Here is a 26,746-nt window from a genome sequence, read left to right as displayed (position 1 = left end):
GCGCAACATCAGCTGGGAGAATCAGGGGAAGAAGACATCAAGACAAACAGCATACAGTACTGGTAAAATTAAAAATATATTGCTATAAGCAAACAGCTGAGCAACTACATCAAAGTACGGCTACTTTTAATACTTAATAAGGGAAGGTACAAACTGAATGTAACAAACCAGGCAGGTTGTTGATATAGCCTCCATCCATCAGCAGGTGTCCATCTTTCGGGTCACACAGAGGAGGGAGATATCCCGATAGAGACATGCTAGCACGGACATACCGCCATAGAGAACCTCAAATAACAAACAAGCAACTTAAACTTACTTAAAAGGCATAAAGCCTAACTGCAAGCAACCAATATGAATCAACCGAAAATTAATCAGACTATTAAAAAGAGTCAGTTCATCTATGACCACAAAAAAACAATTCAGAAAACTCAATCAAGACCAGAATGATTCTTTCAAAATAAATAAACTGAACACTGTATTTACCATCAGTGTGTACTCTCATGGCAGAGGCAGTGATGTCAGTTGTGATATTGAAATATGGGATCCAAAGGTCCTACATGACACAGAATTTACACTGGCCTCAGATCAGTATTCCAACAGCTGGGTCACACCTACTGTCATTTAGCTCACCTCAATCTGTTTGCTTTTGAAGACGTTGTTTATGCCAGAGTTGAAGGAAGCACCAGAAAACATGGATGTGATTGGATATGTCAAATCCAAGACCTTCCTAAATACTGAAGTCATTTCCTACAGGAAAAGCCAAAAAAAAAAAATTAAAACGAGGTTCAAATAAATGTTTCCCACCTCTAAGCCACTCAAGATCTTTTTGCTTAAGTGCAAAGCAGAATTAATCCCTAAAAGTTTAACTTCATTTTAATACAATTCTCACCTTATACCCAGGACTGCGCCAAAAATAGATTATAAAAAAAAAAAAAAAAAAAAGGCCATTACTCACATCGTGCACTTACATTTAAACATTTCATAAATAAAGAGTTAAATTTCTCACCAAGGGATCGGGCTACGGCCAGGAAAGGGATCTGGTCAATGACTGTACTCCTCCTCACAGGGCCATTGTGGGTCAGCCTGGGCCTCTTCCACACAACACGGTTCACCCCAGATTTTTTCATTACACTACAAAAATAAAACAAAGAAACGCTTCAATACAAGGTTTTGCTCAAAATCATTGTTATTAATGACACCCACACGCATCAAGTGAACTGCAGTCATCATTCGACTGCTTGCAGTTAATTGCAGCTTGTGTTCACACAGTGATGATAGATATAATCCTGCACAATGCCAGTTAGGCTGATTTGGACATGATCAAAAAAAACAAAACACATCTAGTTAGTTCCAACTTGCTGGCCAAACACCCTCTGACTATTGCTATAGATAGCTATAGATACACCCATCGTCCACTATGTTAGGAACACCTGTTCAGCTGAGTGTTAATGCAAATATCTAATCAGTCAGTCACATAGTACAAATGCAATATGTTTAAGGCATGTAGACATGCTCAACACGAACTGTTGAATTTCAAACCAAGCTTCAGAATGGGGAAGAACGGTGATTTAAGTAACTCTGAACGTGGCAGGGGTTCTGAGTATTTCGGGAACTGCTGATCTACTAGGATCACACACACAACTATCTCTAGAGTTTATACAAAGGTTCCTCCCCCAAAAAGAAGAAAAGAAATCCAGCAAGCTGCAGTTCACTGGGTCAAAATGCCTTGTTGGTGTCAAAAAAAAAGGGCCAAACTGTGTCAAACTAATAGGAAGACAACACTAACTCAGATAACCACTGGTTATAACGAAGGTAGAAAAAGATGATGCAGAAGAGCAGTTCTAAATCGACCACACACTGAACTCTGAAGTAGATGGGCTACAGCAGCACAAGACCACACCCAGTGACAGGCCTGTGAGCTAAGAAGCCTCAGGAAACTGAGGCTACAGTTCACTGGGCTCAGCAAAACTGAACAAGAAAAGATTGGAAGAGCCTTGATTTCTCCTGCAACCCATGAATGTTAGGGTCAGAATCTGATGTAAACAACACTAAACCATGGTTTTATCCTGCCTTGTATCAGTGATTCAGGCTGCTGGTGGTGCAATAGTGTGTGGGGGAAGTTTTTGTGGTACACTTTGCGCCCTTTAGTGCCAAGTGAGCATCATTTAAACACCACAGGCAACCTGAATACCGTTGATGAACATGTCCATCCCTTTAGAACAATGTATCTAGATGCTTATGGCTGAACTTGTGATGCTCATCTTGTAAACAAGGACCGAAATGTCTGAGGAATGTTTGGTTGCTGAATCTATACCATGAAGACTTTTTAGTTCTGATGGTGAAAGTGGCTCCAGTCCACTACCAACTAGGTGTACCTAATAGAATGTCTGCTTAGTGTAGTCAGTATTATGAAAAATGCTAGCTAAAGTTAGAAAAATCCCAAGCTGATGTATCAGTTCAGTCTCAAGAGTTTGGATGAAATAGCCATACCCATTTGGTCTGAAGGGTTACAATAATGTATGTATGTATGTATGTATGTATGTATGTATCTTTATTTATTTCAGACATAATAAAACAAACAAACAAAAAAAAACAATATATACTCGTCTACATGTATTTTCATTTACGGATACGAATATATGTGTAGATATACACACACACGTATTTGTACAGACAAACAAGAAAGAAATATAATAACACTATAATAACACAATAACACTGTTTATCATCTGGTTAATGCAAAGTAATATTATCTAATATGCAACCAATGCAAATTGCTCAATAGCTGGAGCAGCAGCTAGCTAGCCTTAGCAGGGTTTCTAAAGTTCCCAATTGAAAAATGCTAAATGGATTCTATTTTATGCTGGGACCAAGCACACTTGGCTATGTTTATTTCATGATTAACGGACTCCTTTTCTGCATTATCATTAGCCAGTTTAGGAACAAGCACAATCAAGACAGCTTTTGAACTTCCACTGAGAAGCCAACCAGCCAACATGTGGCTTAAAGGTATAAGACGCAACCCACTGAGACATTAAAATATTTTCAGACATTGGTAACAAAAGGTGTTTAATACATGGACAAGTTATCCAAAAGACATTTAAGCTTGACAGAAGATCAGCAATGCTGGAACTGAACAAATGCCTGGATTTGAATGGTAAATGGGCTGGTTCTTATATAGTGCTTTTCTACTGTAGCAGACTGGAGCAGACGGGGATAGAACCACTAACCGTCTGATTAGTAGGTGACCTGCTCTACCTCCTGAGCGAGAGCCACCTTACATTTATTATTTGGCTATCTGACAGAGCCTCTAACTCTGTAGTCTTGACAAGTTCCTCACAGAAGAAGTTCTCTGAGGTTCTGTTCATGACTCACCTGCCACCAAGTCGTTCAATCCTTTCCTTCTCTTTAGGAAGTTCAGGTTTATGGTCTTGTGTTACTTCAAGTGCCTGGAGCGTGATGTCAGAGTCATTTTCTTTCACTCCAACCACTACAGCTGAATCCCCTACATGGGCAACATACATGTGAACCCCACGGATGACAATGACACTAGCTGTGGTGCCCGATGTACTGGGCAGCCCGGTAATAGTCTTTGGCCACTCAGCTGTAAGGGGAAAAGAAAAGTCAAATGTAAGTCAGCTTTCTGAGATCACTTAGCAAAAAATCTAGACAAGCGTACCAATATAACAAGAAATGTTACATTAAAAGGTAAGCAGAAGTTACATTAACATTATGAATATGATACTTAGAAACTTACTCCAGACCTATGAAGCATAGAATTATAACGAATGCAAGGATTAACAGTGGATTTCCGTTTGTGTGTTAAATCTATGCCTTAGATAAGTTGTAAATAAAAACCTTAAGCTGATGTAGGTTATGCGGTTGGCTCTACAGAGATTCACAAGTCTGAATGAAGCTTCAGTGAGTTAAAAAGCTGATCCAATAAAGGTGTTAGCACAATCAGAACTAAAGGGAAGTGGTTTTAAATGGTTTTAATTGAGTTCATTGAGTCCCATTATCAATGTTGGTATATGTTTTGTTTGTTTCCCCTAAAGTTGCACTGGAAAATAATGATGTTAAACTCTTCCCAATGGAGCTGCTCCCTGCGTAAGTCGCACGCAAGAGTATTTTTTTCTTTTTGTTAATATTGTATGATAATAAAAACAGATGCATTGACTGTAAAACAACAAACAAACAGAAAAATACAGGCCTGCTTTTTCCCTGCATCGAAAAACAAAAAAAGAAACTGAATTAGAAATCTAGGCAGAATCACAGTTGGAAAGCTCATATCTAAAACAGCCTACTACATAAAAAGAAAAATTACAAGGTCAGCTTGCATAAGAATGAGAGGCATATGTTCACTTTTGAACCCCGAAATAAAATTTTATAAAAACCTCTACGCTGCCTTATAACCTTTAGGGAAACCACAGGAAACTGTGGATTTTGCATCTTCGTGACCTCTTCTTACAGCACCTACAGGAGGAAATGAAGATCGTGTGTTTGTGTGTGTGAGAGAGAGTGTGTGACTGTGTTTTAAGGGCGGGGGGCACACAGCTGAAAACGGTTTTTTCACTTTAAAAAAAAATCCAGTCCCATAAAGCTCATCTTACCATATATACTTTAAAACCCGCAGTCCCATGCTATTTGGGAAAGACTGAACATTGACTCGTGGTTAATTGCATTTCATTCCATTTATCAAAAATAATGAAACTATGAATATTTCCTCGAAAGTTCTCAGAAAAAATTATCTCTAAAACAGTATTTTCCCTGCGTTTTAACCATTAATTTCTTTGGCGACCGGGCTCAGGGGGTTGGGAAGCGCATCTGTAACCGGAAGGTCGCCGGTTCGATCCCCGGGCTCTCTGTCCTGGTCGTTGAGTCCTTGGGCAAGACACTTTACCCTCCCGCCTACTGCTGTTGGCCAGAGGGGCGATATGGCAGCCTCGCTTCTGTCAGTCGGCCCCAGGGCAGCTGTGGCTACAACTGTAGCTTGCCTCCACCAGTGCGTGAATGTGAGAGTGAATGAATAGTGGCATTGTAAAGCGCTTTGGGTGCCTTGAAAAGCGCTATATAAATCCAATCCATTAATGTCTTTGCATCCTATCATATCAACATCATATTGTGACAGCCTCGAAGGCTGAGTCGAGGTCAGATGACAGCTCGCTGTTAATTGTAACGGGATTGGCCGTCGGGGGAGCCACCAGCAACCAGCTGAGTGGGATGCTGCCTCACGTGACAGCATTTTGCCATCTAAGATGCCGATACTTGTAATTGTTAGATTTTATGCCCGTCGTGCTGCAATAAAGATCACCAGCGAAAAAATATGAGGGAATAAAGTGCAAGTTAGATAACTTGGATGACTCACGTAGCTCTTTCCACATTGCGTGGTGGCAAGCGATGAAGCCTTTCCGTAGAGCGGTACACACTTCGCTGTGATCCTTCGACCAAAACCCCCGTTGCCTTTTCAGCAGACCCCACAGATTCTCCCTGGCGAAATGCGCTGCTTCTCGGCCCCCGTGGCCATCGAAGACGGCGAAAAACGCCACGGACCTTCGAGTATCAACTAGATTTTCCGCGTCTTTTTGGTCTGATGTTGGTGCACTGATGTTGTCGCTATTCCCGTCTGATAAACACTCTGTCCACGCTGCAGTAGCTGGACTCGACTCGGCGGAAACCTCGTGTCCGTGGGTCTCACTCTGAGTCTGTTTGATAGCTTCACTTTCCGCTTTCCCCGGTCCACCGTGTCTCTGAGAATTTGGATAATCTTCGGCTGGCGTCGGCGTCGGCTCGTACTCGAGTCTTATCTCGACAACATCCTCCATGTATTTTCTCCCTCCTTGCTCGGAAAATGCACTCATACGGAATATCATTGCGTCGTCCATGACTGTGAACTCCGTGTGGCACGTACCTAAGCAATAAAAGGCTGCATGTAGTTGCTAACTGCAGCTCCAAGCTAAAATTTTAAACCGATTTTGCCGCGATTGTGTAGCCGAAGGCTTCCTGCCTTTTTTGTTTATCTTCCCAGCGACGTCCCGCTGTACGTAATGACGTCGCTTTACTCGCTCTCTCCCTCTCTCTCTTTAAATGCATCATCAACTCAGACACTTCGCATGGCACTCCCGCCTGTCGTGCTGCCTTCATGGCAGCTCGAAAACCTTGCAACGATAAGCTCATGTTATATTATACCTGAAACATTTGCTTTGGTATTATAGTGGTAACAATAAATAATTTTCAAAAGCCGACTCTTTATTTGGCTGTAGCAAATCACCCTAAGATGGCAAAAAGTAGACTCATTAAACATTATTTATTAAAAACCGGACTATCAGTGACTATGTGTTCAGAAGCTTCAGTTTCTATAAATTGGGAAAATACATTTAAACATAACTGGAAGTTATGCAAGGTTTTGGTCTCAGTTATCAAAAACCGATCTGAAATAAAGCCAAAAAACCTTGTGCTTTTCAAGGTAAAGGTTTCCAATTCACAAAAAAATTACTTACTAAAATAACTGTGTCCCACTAAAACTAGTTAAGTATTAACTGCACGTAATTTGATGGTGGCTGTAACAAAAGCTTATAGTACTAGAGATACTCTACAAAAAAATTTAAAAAAAAAAGAAATAGAAAAAAAAGTTTTAAAAAAAAATAGTTTTGTCTCCCTCCATGGTTCTACCCCGCTTTGCTTCCTGTTAAAAATGAGTTTTTCCTTTCCACTGTCACCAAGTTCTTGTTCATAGGGGTTCATCTGACTGTTGGGTTGTTCTCACTATTACTGTAGGCTGTACTGTCTTTATCTTACAGTATAAAGCACCTTTAGCTGACTGTTCTAGTGATTTGGAAATCTATTGAAAACTGAAAATGTATTGGAAACTGAATTTAACTGTGTTTTTATTGATTGATTTAGTTATTTTCCCTTCATACTCAATTACCTCAAATTACACAAATTTATCATGACTAAGCTAGCAGTTGTTCCAGTATCCTAGCATTGTGTATAAATTGTGCTATGAGAAACAATGGTTGTGCTCACACAAAGCTACAACTGCTGGACAGAAATCTCCAACACATTCCAGATAGTGTGGAGTGTGCGCTGGTCTTGTTAACTCTATAAGCTTTTTTTCATTGCTTGCGTAATGAAAACATTAATGTAAAAACCAAATGTGGAGATGCTTCTTACAGAGAGCTTATTACTGCGAGTGTTTGTCGATAGTATTATAATTTTGGTCATAGTAGACATTTACTGGCATAATGCTCGTTTCTTGCGTAGCACTTAGTCTTTCCTGGCAATGGAGATTGATCATGTTGTAAAATAAAACCACAGATTTCATTAAAACACACCACATGAAATAATGTACAAAGTTTAGGACTTCTTACTCCAAAGCAGTGGTCTCTTTATGAGCACTTCGAGTAGTGTTACAGTAATGCCAGGTGGAGGCAGTGTTAATCCAGCCAAATAAACTATCTTTTTTTTTTAACCTTTTCTCTCATATTCAAAGATTTCAAAGCATATAATGTATACTTTCATTTAATATAAGAAAAGAAAATATTTGATCTTATGTGTCATGGTAGGACTATCATGGTTTTGTTGTTCTTCATATAAAAGGCGCTTCCACATTCCCTGTCTTGCTACAAGTAAACCAGATACACAGTTATTTATGATTTGGTAATCTCATCATTGACTCTGGCTGTAGTGCACGTTTAATGTGAATATCTAAGCAAACATTCAAGTTTGAGGTCACAGGTGCTACTGTGCATGCATGCAGCAGTTTTGCAGCAAGCATGGAGAAGCAAACAATAGATTGGCTTTGTGGCTTCCTGGAGCCTGAGAGATGTGCCAGATGTTTTACTCTTATCCCACCTCACAGGCCTTTTTTCTTTTGGAATATTGACATTTTTAAATATTGGTTTAATTTGTGATATGATCACGGAGAAATATTTGATATAAACACGGAAGGAAAATAAAATCTTGCATTCAAACATGTCTTACTGCAATCTAACAAGGCACTGAAACATAGACTATATGCATTTTCAACAAGTGCTTAGATGTGAGCTTTGTGGTGGATGTTTGCACTTTAGGGGGAAATCTTTATGTCTCTTTTTAATGTGGGTATGTATTCCTGTCCATATGTGTGTGTCTGTGCATGCGAGAGAGGGAGAAGGGGAAAGAGAGGATCCAGGTTTAAGTGGAGAAAAAGGAATTTCCCACATTATGCTTTCTCTCAGTCTCTTCTGCTGCTTTATCCCTTAATACCTAAAGCTTTGACCTTGACTTAAACCCAGAAAACCCCAGGTTTTAGTATGCACCCTACTTTCTTTCTTTCTTTCTTTCTTTCTTTCTTTCTTTCTTTCTTTCTTTCTTTCTTTCTTTCTTTCTTTCTTTCTTTCTTTCTTTCTTTCTTTCTTTCTTTCTTTCTTTGTTTCTTTCTTTCTTTCTTTCTTTCTTCTTCTTTCTTTCTTCTTTCTTCTCCTCCTTCCTCCCTTCTTTCCTTGTTTATGCCCATTAATAGTCCAGCCCTCAGAGAGGTCCTGTCTGCGTACAGACCACTATTACAGATGAAGAGGCAAAGTGATTTCCATGTAAATGGTGTCAGAATGTCATTTTCAAGTGAAGCTGCTGAGAAAATGAATTCCTGAAGACGAGAGAGATTACCAAGGGGCAATAACACCTGGATTGCATTCTCACAGATTCCCTGTGCAGCTCTTGTATAATAGTCCATCCATAAAAATAGCTTCTTCTTTTTTTTCTTTTGGTTTTCGCACAGAGTAGATACTAAAGTGTCAGTCAGGCCAACCAAAGAGGGTAAAAGAAAAAGGACTCAAATATTACCATATAAATGTATGCTAATATAGTCATTTGTCATTATTTGATATGAGCAAATCACAGTTAAACTGAATGTGAAAGTATGTGAGCAATCTTACTGAAGAAATGTATTTACACATCACTTTGTAGTATAAGTACAAGTTGTCCAAGGTAAGTAAATAGATAATGTAGAAATCACTAGACCTTAAATGTATGCTTTGTCTATGTGACACGTTCACAACGAAGAAAAAAAAACCTCAGGAAAGACAAAACAATTAAGAATGAAAGATGCCAAAAAGGCTAGGACCAAACATCAACATGTTTCTCAAGCCCTTCAGGAGAAAGCCTGTTGCCAAATTTCACAAACGTTGATATAGTTCTTCATCATTGCTGTGTGACTAACCTCATGGAACTCGATACTGAGAATTTAAATGAATTTGAGATTCTAGGAGGTTTCGCTTCTGCTGTGAGAAATATGCGGTGGCGCATTTCATCTCTGTCTGCAAATGCAAATGAAATGCACTACCACACAGCTAATGCGGATACAAATTTCATTAGCATTCCCATTAGCTGTTTCCTTCATTTAGTAATAGCTTTAAATAAATAACTTAGATCAAACAAAATGCAAGTCTTACTGATCATAGAGGATATCATTCACAACATAGTGCTTTTTCTGGAATAATGCACCTTTTTCTCTTCAAAGTAATTTGTGCAGCTATTGCTGTTTTCACAGAAGAACTCCAGAAAACTTGCTTTATCATTACCACAAAATACTGCATTATATAAATACCTCTCACATAGGTATGAACAACTGGACATCGCACAGACTTTGTACCATAAAGCTGTTGGGTTAACAATGATTTAATATCTGATCTGAGTGCATTGAACATTTGCATCGGCACACGCAGCTCTGTCAAGTAACGGCTAGAAGTTTACGATAATGAGTGATATCAAAAACAATAACAAGAATGATAGATATTATAAAGGTGACGAGGAGCTCAAACACCAGATTGTGTTCATTTTTATCAGCCGAACACTTAATAGACATAAACAGGGGTGTGGCAGTCATTTGCATTCATCAAAATACAAATATTTTGCTCTATGATCAGCTTCTCCACACGGTCTGTCTTTTGTTGATTCCACCTCGGGTTCAAACTGCAAGCAGCCTGGTCATTCTAATCACCGAAGCAGCATTCCTGCCAGATACAGCCATGTTTCCTTTTGATTATCTTTCCACTGTCACACTCACAGGTCTGCTCCTGTTAGATCGATGACCGTGATATTGACTTGAGGTTAATTCAAAGCTGCACTGCTGAGTTAGATGAAGGATTTCGATAAAAGTGCTGATGATAAGAGTGCAGTTGAAACGAAAAGGCTTTGGGTCACATGCCCTGACATTCCTTCATTGCAGCATCAGACTATTTACGGTTCCCCATCGTTTTTTGTAAGAGCACTTAAAAGCTGTTATTATATGTGGTGTGTACTTGAATCTACAGTGCATTGCACAGGTTGGCTTAATCCTGCTGATTTACTGTTGCTGTATCCTGTATGACACATAGCTGTTCAATAATCCTGCGGATCAATTTCTTTTGTTAAACAACATCATTGCACACAAGAAGATGCATTTATCAGTCGACATTGCCCTCATTAAAATAACATAAAGCCAGTTGCTGCTGCTGCACAGGTGACGTGTTTCTGAAAAATGAAAATCACACAGAAGTGTATGGTGGGAGACAATAGAAAAGGGCAGAGCTTAATAGTCATGCGAATCAGGTGGCCTCAAAACCTCTAAAATTTCTATAGGTGAGAATGTGTTTGTCTTTGTTATCTCTATGATGAATTGGGTATTTTCCTGCTTTGTGACCTATGCATCTTCAGGTTCGAACCAACCCCCTCAATGTGTATAGCTGAATAGAAATGAGAAAGAAGAAAAAAGCATTTCAATTTCACTCACTGCGAGCACCGACAAGAGACGCAGGCTGGTTTTGCTGCAGGTAAACGTGGATACCCTGTGGGATACTTTTTGCAGATTGTGAGCCACAAAGCACGGCTGTTTCTCCACATTGCAACAACACACCATGGTTCTTTGCATGTATCTTGAACTCTGCATCTTTATCAAACAGGTATACACAAATGCACTTGTTTCCAAATTGTGCCAAATCATCCAAGATGACAGAGCTTTCTGCTATACATAAACAGTTGCGATATAATAGTTTTTGTAAGAAATGAGAGGGTGGTGTTGAGCACAGATGCAGTAAAATTAATAAAATGCACATTCATTTAGAGTTGAGTGCAAAATAAAGCACTGGTATTTCTGAATACAAGAATATATTTCCTTCTCTTTTTAATAATCCCAGAAAATAAGACCAAAAATATTATTTTATTTTAGCTGAACAGTTTCTAATGTCCTTGAATGTGTGGGGTGTTAGTCCTCATCTGTAAGAATGAACTGTTAGAGTGTAGCCTTAGGACCCTGAGGATATTGGACCTAGGTTGCTGCAGAGGTAGGTCTGTGATTTGTATTCACCCCATCTGATAGCGTCTCCTAGATCACAGATGGATTATTTAGGCTCTTCCTCCAGCATAGGCTCCCTCTTTTAACCCCCACCACCACCTTTTTTTATTTATTTTTTTACACAGGTCTAAAATGAACCCTCTTTTTCTTTTTCTTTCTGCTTTCATTGTGGGCTACTTGCATGCCTCAACAACACACAGTGGCAGAGACTTGGCTTCACTGGGAAAAATGAACCAGTAATACTTGAGGAATAACCTGGAGGGGTAAGTTGTAAAGTTGTACTCATTCATATTACTCATTGCTTAGTAATTTTGCTGCTGTTAGTGCAGTTTTTTGGCATAGGTGGCTTCAAAGGCAACTGAATCCTTTTTCAATTAATTTAGACTTACACGCACAGACAGTCCACGTGCTGTAGTGCTGAAAGTTGTTCATGTAGGCAGTAATGCTATAGCGTACCTGTAAACCTTAACCTTTTTTTCATTCTTTAAATGTGTTCTGATTATTAGTAAATCATCATTGAATGATTCTACAATTTGCAATCTACTTAGTGTTCACATGTTAAATAATAGCTCAATCATAATTTTTCACCTTTGTTATTAGGTCTTAGATAATAAAATGCTAGTCTATACTGTAATCCTAGTGGATTTGAATGATGTCAGACCAAAAATAACCCATGCAAATTTTAAAAAGACATAACAGCCCTTTAAGAGAACCCCTTTGATTTCTAAAAATCCGTTGGTGGTTCTAGATGCATTTGGCTGTGAATGTGTGCAATTTAATTATCATTAGAATTCAAAAGAATAACTCATACGTTACAGCTTCTCTTAATTTGGTAGTTCTAGTTTATTTATATGCATTTTAAAAGTTGCTTTTAAATGACTTTCCCAGCCAAATTAAGGTAAACAGAATTATGATGAACATGCTGTACTACTGAAAATTAACAGTTGTCACACTGAGTGGAATTAGTGTATGTATTTCCCTTGAAATCTCTTGATCTGTGCTTGTTCTGTATCAAGTACAGTTTGCTGCAGTAGACTCGTTGCTGTAATTTATTTGTTGTTTTCTTGATAAAATCTAAATTCTTGATTACATTTTTACTGCTACGAATCCAATAAATCCACAAAAATAACCCATATTTCAATAATTATTTGTTAATAGAAGCCAAGACCATCTTGGACTATGAAAACTCTTGGTCCTGACATGCAGGGTAATTCATCCTCTGGGGTCATGCCCTTTGAGGCTGCTCCGTGGGACCATCAGTTATCTTCTTGCTGTGGTTCCTGCTCCACAGTGCCTACTCAGCTGACTGTGACTTGTTACTATGAACCCTGACGGAGCTCTAGACATATCCTCTCATACTTTTAATATCCTTTGTCTTGCTCTGATAGCTCCCTTAATGCATTATAGTGGCAGTGATGAAAGCTTGTATTTGTCTCCCTACCATCCATTTCCCCCAAAAGACACAGCAATATGTCACCAGTAACTGCCAAGCATTGATAAGAACTCCACAGAACTCCTTAGTTTTTCCCCAAGAAAACAGTAAGCCCTGTATAATGTATGTGATGTATGACTTTACCTGAGTGACACTAATATATGCAGGTGGGATGCGTGTTGTGTGTACATCAAATATCTGAGCCTACTCAATAGCGTGAGCCTCTTCCTTTACATACCACCCACTGTGGCCTTGATTTAGACTCCAAAATTGTCAGTGAATCATACTTCCTGGTGGTGGCCCCTGCTTTCAGTTAGCACCCTGGAGCTGTTGCACTGGAGAAGTCCTGATCAACCATTACAACCTGTGCATAGTGATTTAAATATGCTTGATGTTAAACCATGTAAAAATTACGTAGTACTTTTTAATGATATGCAGTAGAGTCCTGCAAGGTGCATTGGATATGTCTGCTTTGCATTTTGTATCCATAGTTTCTTGACAGACGTTCTATGTATCTAAGTGTCTACACTCCGCCTTTTGACACGGTACACTTGGCAGCATATTGCACTGCACGTTTCTGTCTCCATGAGGACATGGGATTAAATTTTTGGAGGTTGAAAAGATGGGAGCGTGTGTATGTGGGGAGGTGTTGAAAAGTGATTTTGTTCACGGTCCAGTGCACTCTACAGTATTCGATCTCTCTGCTCGGGTATAGGGGGAGTTCTAGTCTGCAGCATCTTATTGACAATATGTTAGATGGTGAGCCGTGATTATTTCCCAATAGGCAGAAAACGGAAGGGGACATCAGCACTTCCATCTCCTGTGGACTGCACTCTCTTCCCATTAGCTCAAAGCCTGTGCAGATGAGCCTAGTAGATACTGTCTTTCAGCAAGGGCAGCTCTGTAAGTGTTGGCTGTAAGTGGACCTGTATCCACAGCATCAAAGTGTCACACAAAGTAGAATGTAAGCTATTGAAATGCTTCTCACATACAGTAGAATTGTACTATTATGATGATTACAGATACTTTTAATCTTTACATAATGCAACTCTCTCTCTCTCTCCCTCTTTGCTTTTACTGTAGATTTGTTGGTGTGATTTTCTCTCCTATGGAGTTTTCAGCATATTATGCATAACCCTATATGCCTTTTCTGGTTGATTCATATTTTTCTTCCGCTGGCATATTTTAAAATTACATTTTGATTTATACATCCACTTTCTACCATTCCCCTCAGTATTCTCCAACAGATGTTGGATAAAGCTAAACAGTGCAATGTTATTATTACCACCCACATTTAATATTCAGCATACTGCAAAAATCTCCCTCGCTCATTATGTTAGCAGTAGATTTCAATATGAATGTTATTCATATTTCATATTTTATTCCTATGAAATATTATTGTTTCTGGCTCACGCTTTTTGAGACATCAGCATCTTTACTAGATTTGCAGAATACTGAGCCCATCACAGCAGGATAGTTTTGAAGTACCTACAAATATGTCTAGAACGCAGTGTTTTGCAAGACTCTGTGAATAACTATTAACTGGATAAAAGAAAAAAACAAATATATAAAACTAACAGTTTGTAAAACAGTTCATTGGAACAGAGATGTTTTAAGATAGATCGTTTTTGGTTGCACGTTTAACAATTCAAGTTAAGTTGGTAGAACCATTGCAAATTAGTATCAATAATTTAGAGTTGAGCCTTAGACGCATCACATTTACAAGCTGTTGGTTAATAACTAAATCGGTGTGTTAAGCTAATTTTTACTCCATTGTGTTGCATGTGTAGGGTTAACTGATGGCACGACCATAGCTGGACTGGCCATCAGGCATACCAGGCATTTGCCCCGTGGCTTGATGGGGATTTTTCGTTTTTATGGGCCGATTCTTTTTTCTTCTTGTAACGGTATAAACAATGAAAGGTGGTGGATTTGCCAGATACTGGCATCTCTCAGTTGCTTGGTGGTGGTTATGGCGGAGCTTCCACAGAGGCAAGTGGATGAGTGAAAGGGGAGGCTGGAGGAGGAGTGTCAGGTGAACTGAACTTCAGGTAAGAAGTTATGACCTGCAGTCTATCTGGGTCAGATATAAACCAACTTTAGGTGTAGTTTATTTTCGTTGTGCTGACTTTTTACAGTCAGTTACAATAACTCGTACTGCGTACTAGCTAGCATGATGGAGTTTCTATACAGCTGGGTGGGTGCTGTAATGTTACTGATAATAAACTTTATTTTATTCATAAGGTTAGTTAGTAGAGTTGCTAACCATCCCGTAAAAACCGAATCGTCTCTTATTCAGAGAAAATATTACGAGTTTAGTATTGATTTGAAAAGGAACACAGTTTGTCCCGTACTTCAGCTAGAATGGAAAAAGACACAAAGCTGGAGTTATTCTGTCTTTACTCTGTCAGCTGCCTCTTCTTCTCTCATTCCCTCCCCCGCTGTCTCCTGTTCCTCCTTCAATCATGAAACTGATCAATGATCAGCTGATCGGCTTTTCTCTCTTGTTTGTTTTTCGCCCACCTTGCGCCAGACAGAGGAAACCAGCGGATGTCGCGCTAAACAACAGCAGCATGTTTAAGCTTGATCAGCTGTTGTTAGAATTTATTTAATATTAATTTCTAGTATCAGCTGATGTTTGCTGGAGCCATAAAGCTGCTGGTCATGATATCGGTGTGGTTATCTGGTGAGAGGGAAACATGAAGATGAAACCAGGAGATGTCCTTACTTACCTCATCAGAGCTGAACAGGTGATGGAGAAACAGGTTTACCTTTTAGGTGACATGAATGAGTTGAAGGGAAGTTATCAACTGTTTCTGAGAGACAAATAACACCAGGATCCTTTTCTAAGTAGCTGACAGCTGGTAACTGTGCAGGGGCGGATCTAGCAAAGTTTTGCCAGGGGGCCAGGTAGGGCATTAACAGGGAAAGGGGGGCACAAAGAAATACTTTTCTTTCTTATTCTCATTTAAAATCTCTCGCCTTTAATAAATAGTTATCTGAATCTTACAACCAAGATGTAAAATGTATAGAAATCATGTATATACCAACAAGACAGTGTTCATCACTGTCATCACCACAGCGTTTGTTTTCATTCAAAGGCTTTATGGCTTTTCCTATAGTACCTGGTGGGCCGGTCTCTAGTCAAAATGCCAGGGCCGATTTTTTGTGAGTTAATCTGAGAGGGTGCATTAAAAAATAAATGGCCGGGCCAGCGGTGCACATTGCAAATTAGCTCGCATAGACACATTAGTTGTGCCGCTTCTCAATGACGGTGGCATCTTAGCTAACAACCCCAACTACCAGATTCAACTTGTAATTGGCTAAAAATCACTTAGCCTACCGGTGACAGGGACGTTGCTGGCTGGCAGTTTTTTTCAAGCGATGTTGAAATTTCTACATTCCGACATTTCAAACGCTTCAGGAGCTCTCCGCTCAGCGCAGCATCAGCACTGCGGAAATACACGGATACATCCATAGGCTCAAGACAGAATTCACAATGCTTTTTCTGGACTTTCAGGCGTATGGGCCAATGTTTTCTTTTCTGATCAAACCAGAAAGCTTTAATGAGCAGCTGGATTTGTCTCGCATTAACTGGCTGAGTTAATGCCAGTTAATGCGACATCGAAATGCAGCTGATTAAAATGAAAACCTCGACTCTGTGGGGGTCAAAGTTTGCAGAACTACGAACGCAGCTGGAATCCAAAACTGTGCGTGTTCGTGGAGCTTTTATTTTCACCTGCTGGACATCACTACCTGACAAGTTTAACTGTCTTCAGAACATTGCAGAGGCCTTATTGACAGTATTTGACTCTACATATCTGTGTGAGCAGATTTTCTCTCACACGAAGAGTGTCCTCAGGTAGCCGTCTGAATGCTGGACACTCAGAGACCATGTAACATGTGTATCTCTGTATTAACAAACATGCCATATTGGCCCAGTTCATTTTTCTTATCACTGTTGTGAGGAGACCATAAATAGCATTTGCATTTTCTGTTGTACAGTTCATTTGCTGTTATGGAGTTCTTGTTATTGATAAAAAGTGTCTTTTTTATTTCAAAATAGCTGAAAACTATTCGCTGATAGCTGCCAACATCTGCGAACAAATATAATTCTATATAGTGTGTAACTGTTAATATAGAGTGTTATTAAATTTATTGCTAATGCAGTCATATGGCACACTGATCTCTGGGGAAATTTTAGATGGCACTCTTCATCAGAAAGGTTAGCCTACCCCTGTTCTAAGGTATCACCAACTGCTGTTGAAATATTTAAAAATCACAAATGTCAGCTGCTTGAGGACGCTGCAGTTTAAATATCCATCCATCGATCCATCGATCCATCCTCCCTCTTTCCTCGGGCTGCACCTGAAATGCCGGCTAAGCTAAGCCACTGTTCATCTGCAGAAAAGATACCTGGCGGCCCAACTGATCTTTTTTCTGAGCTTAAAAAAATGCCACCCTCATTGTGGAATCAGAAGAAAAGAAAGTTATAAACAAAGTAATCTGAATTCATGCTCTATATCTCTACAAACCTTCTAACAGAAGAATTGTAAAATCAGTCATTGAGATATTTTAGTCCGGTGTGATTAATTCACACACCTTTATACATTCCAACTGTCATATCTACAAGTTGACTGGTATAGAAGCACAATCAATTATTTAAGTAAGCAATTATTAACAGTCTTCAAATAGTACAGCTTGATTTGATTTTCTTGGTTCTAAAAAAATGAGTTCAATTTTAGATATCTAAATTAAACAATTCAAATTTTTAAAAGTGCAGTCATGAATCTCATGAAACACTCACACTTTGTCAAATGACACAAAAATACCTGGAACCTTAAGCTAGTACAGTGCCGTAAATATCCCCCTTTACACGCCAAAACCCATATCTTTTCATTGCTATGTGCACAGAATATTCATGCTTCATTCAAGTTTTTGGCACATTCACAGTGCTGGCTGTTGGTGCGTAATTCTCAGAACAATTAAAGTGGTGCATGGAGTTGATGGCCACAGGGTGCCAAGACATCCCAGGAATCTGGCTGTCCATCAGACAGCTAGGAAGAGTTGCAGTGCTGTTTGTACCACAGATGGCTGATCAGTAGAACTGATTTCTTTTTTTTTCCTTGCCTGGAGCTTTCATTGTGTCTCATCACCACACTCACTTGAGAGTAATGGTTTGTTTCATTTCACTTTGTGTGTGAAAAATGTGTATTTGCAGCATTAGGATGGGCTATGCAGCAGGTAAACGTGACCATATTTCAATGGTGTTTGACTTGGAATATGTATGAGCGCATGAAATTTTGATGGAGCACTTCAGCACAAAGCGTACTCCTACTCAGTTTTCCACAAAACAGACAGAGAGCGTCTTTAAGATTTAGAGGCTCGCTTGTGTGTTGGGGTTTGAAAGGAAATTCAGCACAGACACCACAGCAATCTGCATTCACTTGTTAAGGTTGGACTGGATTAGACTGAAGCAGGCAGACCCAACGTTTGTCTGTATTCTGGATGCATTTCAGAGCAAAGTCCATCTGTCTGCCTCTTTTTCTTTATTGTAGAACTTTTACACAGAGACACGCCTGCACAAACTAGCCAGCAGGATAGATGATGGAGAAGGAATGATTTCACTTTGGAACTGTAATAAGAATATCTGTGGTAACAATTTCCTACATTTTTTGGGAGTTTAAAATGGTTTAAAATAGCAATAAAGCACACAAGGAACTACATGTACAGTATATTGAGCCATTTATTTCTAAAGGATGTTCCAAATTTGAAATGTGCTAACACTCTTTTCCCCCATCTTTTTGTCCAAGCTTCTTTTTCCAGGTCTTCCCGAAGACCCACTTTGCCTTTTGGGACTATGCTGGTTATTCAAATATTCATTCTCATTGGCCTGCTTTGTATGAACAACCTGCAGCAGGGCTGTGGCATGGACTTTTTATCAGGTGAGAATCTCATACGTGGGTGTGAGAACGATGAAGAGTAATATATTAGGACGCACTATTGTGATTTACTAACTTGAACTTCTCCTGTAGGTGTATTTATGTTGTCCTGGATGAAAACATGAAAACAAAGATCACTTGCATCTGTTCTTGTCTTTTTCAGTGAAATGCACACCCTGCCTTACTGTACAATGCGCATTGCTGCTCTGTGTATGCAAACTTTCATTGTAATCGAGCTCACTGATTATAATTATATACGCTTTGAGCTGTCTTTGAGTGAGATTATCTTCTACCAGTTATTATGTAAAATAGATTGGAATTTGTAATTTTGCTTGATGTTCTGTTCTTTTATTTCAGTTTCAAATGACTAAATCTCCTTGTCAGATATGTAAACCTTTAGCTTTACTTATATATTGGCGTTTATGGGCATCATTTAAAAAACGTAAATACTTAAGGACCGAAACTATAAAAGCCCAAACATTATACCTCTGTTCCATTTTCTTCCACCCAGCTCTGCTGTATTGATTAGGCAGTGGCGCCCTCTAGTGGTAGATTTTTAGAAAATATCTGAAACTATACAGCATATCACATCCATACCACTCACCATTAATTTCCCCCAAGATTGGGACGATCTTGGGGGAAATTAATGAAAACCTTGAGGTTGATCTATGTGAGCATATGCATATGAATAGAATGACTGCTTACAGTATTGCAAACACACAGAAATGTACCTAAAACATTTTGAGAAATGTTTCATTCTCAGTTTAAGGTCATAATACATATATATGAATGTCAGTAAGCTATACAAAAGTTTTACTGCATACCAAGCTAAATTTTTTATATCATAATTGATGTTGCATTAGATTTAGTTTCGGCTTACACATAAAAGATCACATTCCTCTTGTGACTAAGTCATTAGGAAAACTTGTACGCTCCTTTCTGCTACTGCAGGATTAAATTTGAATACACTTCACAGGGTTGGCATTTATAAAAATGTGCTTCCAAAGCAAAATGTATTTATCTACTGGGAAACATCTTTTTAACTTCATCTATTTATTCACTTCAACCAGCCCAGTCATCATTTCAATACCATTAAGTCCTTTTCTAAAATGTCAACTGAAGTTCATAAAACTTCTTTGTTAAAAATGCTTCTTTCTTTTGGGTACTGAGAGATGATTTACATTTATTTGTTCATTTTTAAAAAAAAACTATCTTACGGTGTTCACAATCAATATGCAACAATTTTCAGTGTAGTTTACTATTTGTGGATACATTTAGGCCATGAAGATATAGATTACATATATTATGTAGGTCAAAAAATACTGTATTTTTTTTACACTTGCTGTTGTTTTTCCATGCAAACAAATATAGACAAACACAGAGGAAACCATGAGGTCATCACCCAGTCGCCCGCATCTGAACAGGAAGTCGAACAAGGCAACAACCAGGGGTATAAAGGTATGATCCACTCATCAGTCTTGCGTAAAGCATCGTGTTGTTGTGACTACAATGTGCAGAATGCTGGAATTAATTTGGTTTTATGCTTGCATGTTCCTAGTTTGCATTTACTTTTCATTGCATTCTCTATTGCCAGTAGTTGTTCAACTAATCCTGTTGCTTTTGCTTTGGTTTTATCTTGCAAAATAGCTTCAAAGAAGCGTCTGAAATAAGCTTCAACAAAGCTGCCGGTGAAGTGTTGCCCCAGGATGTGCTGATTCTGTATTTGTCCTTTGAAAGACACAATTTTGATCCCATTTCCCAGGAAGAATACCACATTTCCTTTTGCTGACAAAGACTCTAATACCATTTAATGCCAGTTCAGCAGCTGTCGACCGCAAGTCCTGTGTCCAAAGCCAACACAGTTCAATCCTCTATCCCTTTGCTCTGACATTTTATGGTGAGGGCTTTGACATGGGGGTATACTGTGGTGGAACAAAGCTAAACATTTAAGTGTTCTTCTGTCTCTGTGGTTTCTGAAGATGAAAAAATCGCCCTCAATAAACTGATTTATATGCTGAGCACTCTTCCTAGCCTCTGAAGCAAAGTTAAGTCAAACACAAACAGAAAATGACATGCCATAATAATTATGTGAGTGTGTTTTTCTAATCCATAATGGGCACCATGAAGATGTTTTCTTTTTCTATTATGAAATCAAAAGTCGAGTTCCATTGTTAGTTTATGTGGCACTAATGGGTGAAAGTGGAATTCTTGATCCCTTTCTCACATCTAAAATCTTAGTAGACCAGCAAGGAAAGAAAAAATACTGTGAGATGGTGCAAAGTTGAAAAGATATCCAAGTCTTAATGAATGATGAGACCATCCGGGCAGCTGCCAGTTTGGAGGAAGACCGAGAAAAACAGAAGGCATGGCTGTTGCATCAGCTTTTCTGATTGTGTTGTTAAATGTGAAGGCAAGGGCTGCTTCTCATTTTGCCTCAGTACTTTGCATGACCCTGAGCAACTGTAGTGAAAGGCATTTGACAACTATGATGCAAACAAGACATGAAAAAGCCAATGAACTGTCAGATGAGGAGCAAAGAGCGGTGAATCAGCATGGAAATTACAGCTAGTAATGGGTAAAATATGTGAAAATGAGCTGCTAATGGCAGTGATTTGTCACATGCACAACTGGTATGAGCAAAAAATATCATGAAAGATCTTTTTGTGTGTGTGTAACAGCTTTTAAAACCTGTCTGCATCTTTAGTGGATAAAAACAGTTGATAGTGCTTAACAGAGGATCGAGGCCAAGTTTATTGCTCTGTTGAGATTCCAAATTATTTATTTTTTTGTAAATATTTTTTTGGGGGAGGGGGAAGAGGGGCGATTTGGCTTTGTGCTTACTGGAGATATTTTCTCCCTTGGATGAGAACCAACTGGATATCCACTCTGGGGTGAAATAAATAAATAAAATTAGGTCTCAGTACTTGGCACGCTCTCCTTGAATTCCTTGCCATTATATGCGCTGTGTTGTCGTGAAGACGTGCACGTCTTTGTGTTCATTTTTTTTTCATTTTACACCATCTGTTCCTGGAAATATTGGTGCTTTGGGTTGTGAAATACACAACAGAATTCACAAACTCTGCATTTAGCGGCGCATACTGCACCTGGCATTATGTAGAGGCCATGCATGCATAAAACAAAAGATGCATGGGTGAACCTCTGTTTATCTTCTTTTTGTTGTTCTTTAGCTCTACTGTGATTCCAGCCAGTATATTCATATTAATGCAGTAAATTGAGACTAATGATGCAGTTATTACATCACCAAACGATATGTCTTGCAATACAATCACAGGCCTGCTCTTCCTTATAGTCTCAGCCAACTGCGCTGCCAGAGAGTCATATTGCAGGGATGATATTTACGTGCAAGTAATGAAAGAAATGTAGGCAAACAGAGACCCCCTTTGGGAAAATAAGAAGGAAAATGCAATATGTGCAGTAAATAATTAAAAGTGAATAATGGAGGAAAGCACTGTCCAATTATTTTTTTTAATATCACTGTGTTGTTAAAATTATTTTTAACACTATAAATGGTTTAGAAAGGTAGAAAATGCATAAAGGCAGCAGAGAATCAGAGGTGTTTACAATGAAAGCCATTGAGTGCGTGTTTTATGAAGCCAGACGAGAGCTCATAGTGAGACTGTAATTTCCCATATTTTACTGGTTGTTTACCAGCTGTGATGTCTTGGCATGGAAAGCTGAATGCATTCGTCAGAGCCACCAGAGGTCCACAATGGGCAATTACAGGATTTGAGGCATGAGGGCAGGGACGGCTGAGTAAGTAAACTTTGTTCAGTCTAAATGTGACTTAAAAGAGCAGAAGCTACTGAAGATTACCACTTCTGTGGCATGAGAGTAGGCCGGGGTGGTCACATTTGCCCTAAATGCATAATTACTGTTTACTCCTTTTTTGTTACTAATTTCAGTCAGATATGTGGAGGAATTTTTTAAATGCACGCTTTTTTATTGCACAAGTTGAGGGGTACCTATTGTGCTCATTTCCAAATTTATTATATTTCAGTTTTTTTCTACTCTGCTAGAGTGGCTTTGCATGATTCACGGTTCAAAATAATACTTATTTATTTTTTAAAATCTGTCTGAAACAAACCATTTTAGCTCCTTTTAAGCTAGCTTTCTTAGATTTGAACTGCGGGTGGATGGAGCGTGTGTGCATACAGAAAAATAAACATATAAGGTATTGCTGTGCCATACTCCAAATTTTGGTATCAATCCAATGCAAGTAATTACAGGGCTAATATTGCCACTACCACTATCAATACCAATACTTTTACCCATCTATAAAAGCAGCATATGTAGGAGAGAGAGCAAAGAGATTAATGGGATATCTCATCATTAATTTGCAAATTCTGAACACGTTTTAATGACTAGTGACTTAGTACAGCAAAACACACCATTCAAGTTTTTATATTTTTGAAATTGTTCTTTATTTGCGAGCTGAATTATAAAGGCGCATGTCTCTAAATGACTTTGGCTATCAATAAATGAGATATGACAGTCAACACAAAAAGGTTCATACACACACACGTGCACACACACACACATTTAACATACTGAACTTAGAAGACAAAAACAAAGTATTAATCCTGTTGCATTAGTAATGATCCGGGTTGACAGAGTCAGAATTCAACGTTAACATTTAATATCACTACTTCTGTACTTCTAAATTTCTAAAGGAGAAGCGAAATTTCTCAGGAGCGATCCTTCCCATGGACTGTGCTGCGCTCTTGCAGCCAGCAGAGGGAGCCCTGACCTGCTCAGACAACAAATACATTTCTTTGGTTCACTAGGTTAGAGAATTAGACTGCCAAGTTTATAGTTTTCTTTATCGATAGAAAGTATTTATTTAATCGGATTATAACTGAGGATGTCCAGTTATTACTTCAACGTGACATTAGGACACAATCCACGAGATATTACATTTCTAACGCACTTTAAAATATCATCTAATTTCACAGGAGTATGAGTGGGGGTCACAGGGTGCGAGCTGGATCGATTTTTTCAATTTCCCTGAAAAGCACAGTGACGCTTCAGCCTCACAGATGAAGGCACACTTTACCAGCTCATTAAGATTGTAGCACTTCTTTGTGTGTTGCCCGAGCCTGTCCCTTTTGGATATAATAAGAACACAGTGCACGTCTCTCATCTTGATGGTGGGATAAAAATAGTATAAATCATTCATCAAGGTCATTTGTTCACTTCAGCAGTAGTCACACTTTAAAATATCGATGTAGTTTAGATGGGGGAAATCTGCACGTGACTAAAAGCACTTCTTAAAATATTGGGTAATGATGGGCACCTGACAAAGGGTTTAGTTGGAGTTTACTATAGTCCTCTGCAGGCTGCCGCCGTTCATTAAACAGGACTGATGTTGCTGGAGTTGCCTGATGTGTTACATGATCTTGTGACACTTTGCTATTTAATTTATTAAACTGGATATACCGTGTTCCGATGGTTTTATGACATAGACTTCTTCAGCCTCATCTTTAAAAAAGTTGAGCACGATGCAAAGCCAACTGGAGCCTTTTTGCTGTCAGTGTATCCGTATGCGGTTAAATGGTGCCTGATTCGCAGGAATCTCCTCTGCACAACAGAAAAGCCTGTGACTGGGTAGGCAAGCCAGACCAGCTCTGAGCGCAGAGACGCACGGCGCCTCATCCAACCAGCGTCAGTCCCACTAAATCGGGCTAACACTACACATTTTTAAACCATTAAAGTGACTGCAAGTGGACGTTTCGGATCTTTTTTCTTCTTCTTCTTCTCGATCCTTTCTCTTCATTCAGCTGCGGAAATCTTCTTTCGAAGTCGGACAAATCTGATCCCAGATGAATTCCGTGAAGTTAGCGGCATTTGGAAGTGAGGAGCTGGGTAGTGGGAGTGGAGAAAATCCAAGTGGTGTTGAGTGGATTAGGGCTACTTGTCGGATAACCCGTAAGGATGTCTCCGACTGATTCGAACTTTGATTCAAACACAAACTCAGTGTCCGAGGAGCAGTTGTGAACATTACTGTCTGTATTACCGCGGAGCTCAGGAACTCTCCCTCCACCCCGATCCCCCCTCTGTCTTCGGCTCTGCTGTAGAACTTCCTAAATTAGATGAAATAGACAAGAAAACGCATTCTCACTGGATTAACACCGTTTCCAGCTGCTCTTAGAGATGCCTGCTTATCTCACAGGAGTTTACCTTCTGCTGGTATTTCTAGACATTTCTTCAGGTATGAGTTGCTTATTGCCTAAACATTTTTCCCCTCTCAGCCTGTGTTCTAGTGATGGAAAGTTTCCAAATAATACCCGATGGGCACGTGCATATGCAAAAATGTAGCGATGGTGAAACAGAAAGTGAAGGGAAAGAAGATGATGGATTTTCTCAGTTGTATCTGTAACAGCAGCCTGCAGGTATTTGGGTCACCTTTGCTCTCTGCAGACTGCAGTACCAGTGTGTGGCCCCTGACCCATGCTGCGTGCTGACTGGAGTAGCTGGAGGTGACCCTGCTGTCCAGTGAAATACTTTTTATAAACCACTTATTATAATTCATTGGAGCTCACAGTTGAATGCATGGGCTGCTGTTAAGTTTATGTGAGAACTCTCAGTTTTGCAATAGCATGAGATCATTTGCATGACTAAATGCAGGAGGAGTTAGCTGGATGTGCGCCTTTTTTAAATTCATTATATAGGGGTGTACTTAAGAACAGAGGCTCTGCAAAATATCCTCTCATGTTCAGGCACTGCAAGTTGGGAAATCAGCCACCAGCCATCTTTAAACATCATTCTCACTGGGAGAAATCTGAGACAAAGACTGAAAAAAGAGAAAAGCTTTTGGATTACCAGTATGCACATTGATTATTACCCACAGAGTTTTATTTTTGTCTATTGAATGGCCAAGGTTAACCTTGAGCAGTGAAGTCACAGGTGGAGGTTGGGTGTGCATAACCTGAAAGAAAGGTTTTATGTGCAATTTATTGTGATGTGATGTATTGGCTCATGTTGAATAACCCACAATGACCATTTGAAAGCATGCGTTTCCAAATGTTTGCAAATGTAGCCTTAATATGTGTGCATGCGTATTTCTGAATGCACTTTAGACTCAAAACACATGAAATGACATTTGTTTCATTTACTATTTATATATTTATTTATTTATTCATTTAAAGAAACCTTGATACTCTGTGCTGGCGCCAGACTCGTTCACTCTGTAAAACAGAGGCAGCTGTCAGTAACATTAACAGTGGCCACAAGCTGCAAAGGAACTGCTGTGTTTTCAGCACTAGAGCTTTCGTAAGTGTCTGACACTGAGTGATGGTTTTATCTGATGCAGAACTTCCTTTCCTTGACAGCACACAAGGTGATTCTTCCAAAGGCTACAGCAGCTTAAATAACTTCAGAAAAGACGTGTGGCTTAAACACAACCTTACTTTTGGATCACATTCTTTAAAATAAACATACGAAAAGTTGTATTTACTTCACACTTTCCAAACCGCTGAATATGTCCTAAATGGTCTTCCAGGCCACTTTCATGAAAGCAAAAACAGTAACGTGGCTATAATGCAGCTTTTAACCTGCTCTTTTCTTAAATTTCAGTGGTCAGTCAAAAAAAGGGGGAAACACGCTAAAGCTTGCCCATCCTCTTCACCAAGAGCACTAAAATGTGCGTGACACCAATTTTCCAGTACGTTGTCTGTAAATTTGCACACTGACAAATTTGGTAACCGCATAATTCCAAGAGTTTTCAGGGAGATTTGAGAAGTACGGCTCACTCATCTAGTTTTAAAAAAAAAAAAAAATGTCTCTGAACTATAATCATCTATAGCCATAGGCACCTACTCAATGCTTTTTTTTTGTCAGGATACAAGAAGCAAACTGGCAAGAGGAAGTTTAAAGTGAACATAATAACTTCTGTGTGGTTAATGTGAACAGAAATTAACCCCTTAGTAGAAGGCCAAGTACTAATAACAGTATTTAACAGTATTTACTTCATTCTCTTTTGACTAATGCAGTGGACATTTTTTATTACAAATGGTCACCAAGTGAGTTGGAAGAGGCTATTAGGTG

The 26,746-nt window shown here is 39.1% G+C and overlaps 3 protein-coding genes across 8 annotated transcripts in view; 1 reads left to right on the top strand and 2 right to left on the bottom strand.

Moving 5' to 3' along the window:
* The window catches only part of LOC102306622 (protein phosphatase 1D), a 10,226-nt gene extending 4,173 nt beyond the window's left edge, over nt 1-6,053 (bottom strand). For both annotated transcript variants that reach the window (XM_005928534.3, XM_005928535.3), the window contains exons 1-3: nt 5,366-6,053; nt 3,376-3,604; nt 1,007-1,131 (exon numbers count right to left, since the gene is read on the bottom strand). In XM_005928534.3, the coding sequence (XP_005928596.1) occupies nt 1,007-1,131; nt 3,376-3,604; nt 5,366-5,882 (871 nt within the window). In that variant the 5' untranslated portion in view covers nt 5,883-6,053. The remainder of the gene's footprint in view (nt 1-1,006; nt 1,132-3,375; nt 3,605-5,365) is intronic.
* On the bottom strand, nt 21-886 carry LOC121814996 (patatin-like phospholipase domain-containing protein 7). Its single transcript, XM_042223578.1, has 3 exons — nt 631-886; nt 484-553; nt 21-285 (listed from the first exon to the last, which is right to left on the bottom strand). Exons 1-3 carry the CDS (start codon nt 742-744, stop codon nt 134-136), a joined length of 336 nt encoding a protein of 111 aa, XP_042079512.1. The 5' UTR covers nt 745-886; the 3' UTR covers nt 21-133.
* Nucleotides 6,054-11,319: 5,266 nt separating the features above from the next.
* The window catches only part of LOC102308911 (roundabout homolog 1), a gene marked incomplete at its 3' end in the record, with an annotated part of 86,989 nt that continues 71,562 nt past the window's right edge, over nt 11,320-26,746 (top strand). For 4 of the 5 annotated variants that reach the window (XM_042223577.1, XM_042223575.1, XM_042223576.1 and 1 more), the window contains 3 exon segments: nt 11,320-11,571; nt 18,554-18,685; nt 20,054-20,140. In XM_042223577.1, coding sequence (XP_042079511.1) covers nt 18,601-18,685; nt 20,054-20,140 — 172 coding nt within the window. 5 annotated transcript variants of the gene reach the window in all.

This window comes from Haplochromis burtoni, unplaced genomic scaffold, assembly GCF_018398535.1.
Source record: "Haplochromis burtoni strain Fernald_Lab_line unplaced genomic scaffold, NCSU_Asbu1 Contig_115, whole genome shotgun sequence".
NCBI classification, from domain to species: domain Eukaryota; kingdom Metazoa; phylum Chordata; class Actinopteri; order Cichliformes; family Cichlidae; genus Haplochromis; species Haplochromis burtoni.
This window is presented reverse-complemented; position numbering and strand designations above follow the sequence as displayed.

Coding starts and splice junctions, on each gene's coding strand:
- LOC121814996 (XM_042223578.1), bottom strand. CDS start 744: ATGACTTCAGTATTTAGGAAGGTCTTGGATTTGACATATCCAATCACA. Junction 554..630: donor TCAAAAGCAAACAGATTGAG/GTGAGCTAAATG, acceptor TGTGTCATGTAG/GACCTTTGGATCCCATATTT. Junction 286..483: donor CATGAGAGTACACACTGATG/GTAAATACAGTG, acceptor TTGTTATTTGAG/GTTCTCTATGGCGGTATGTC.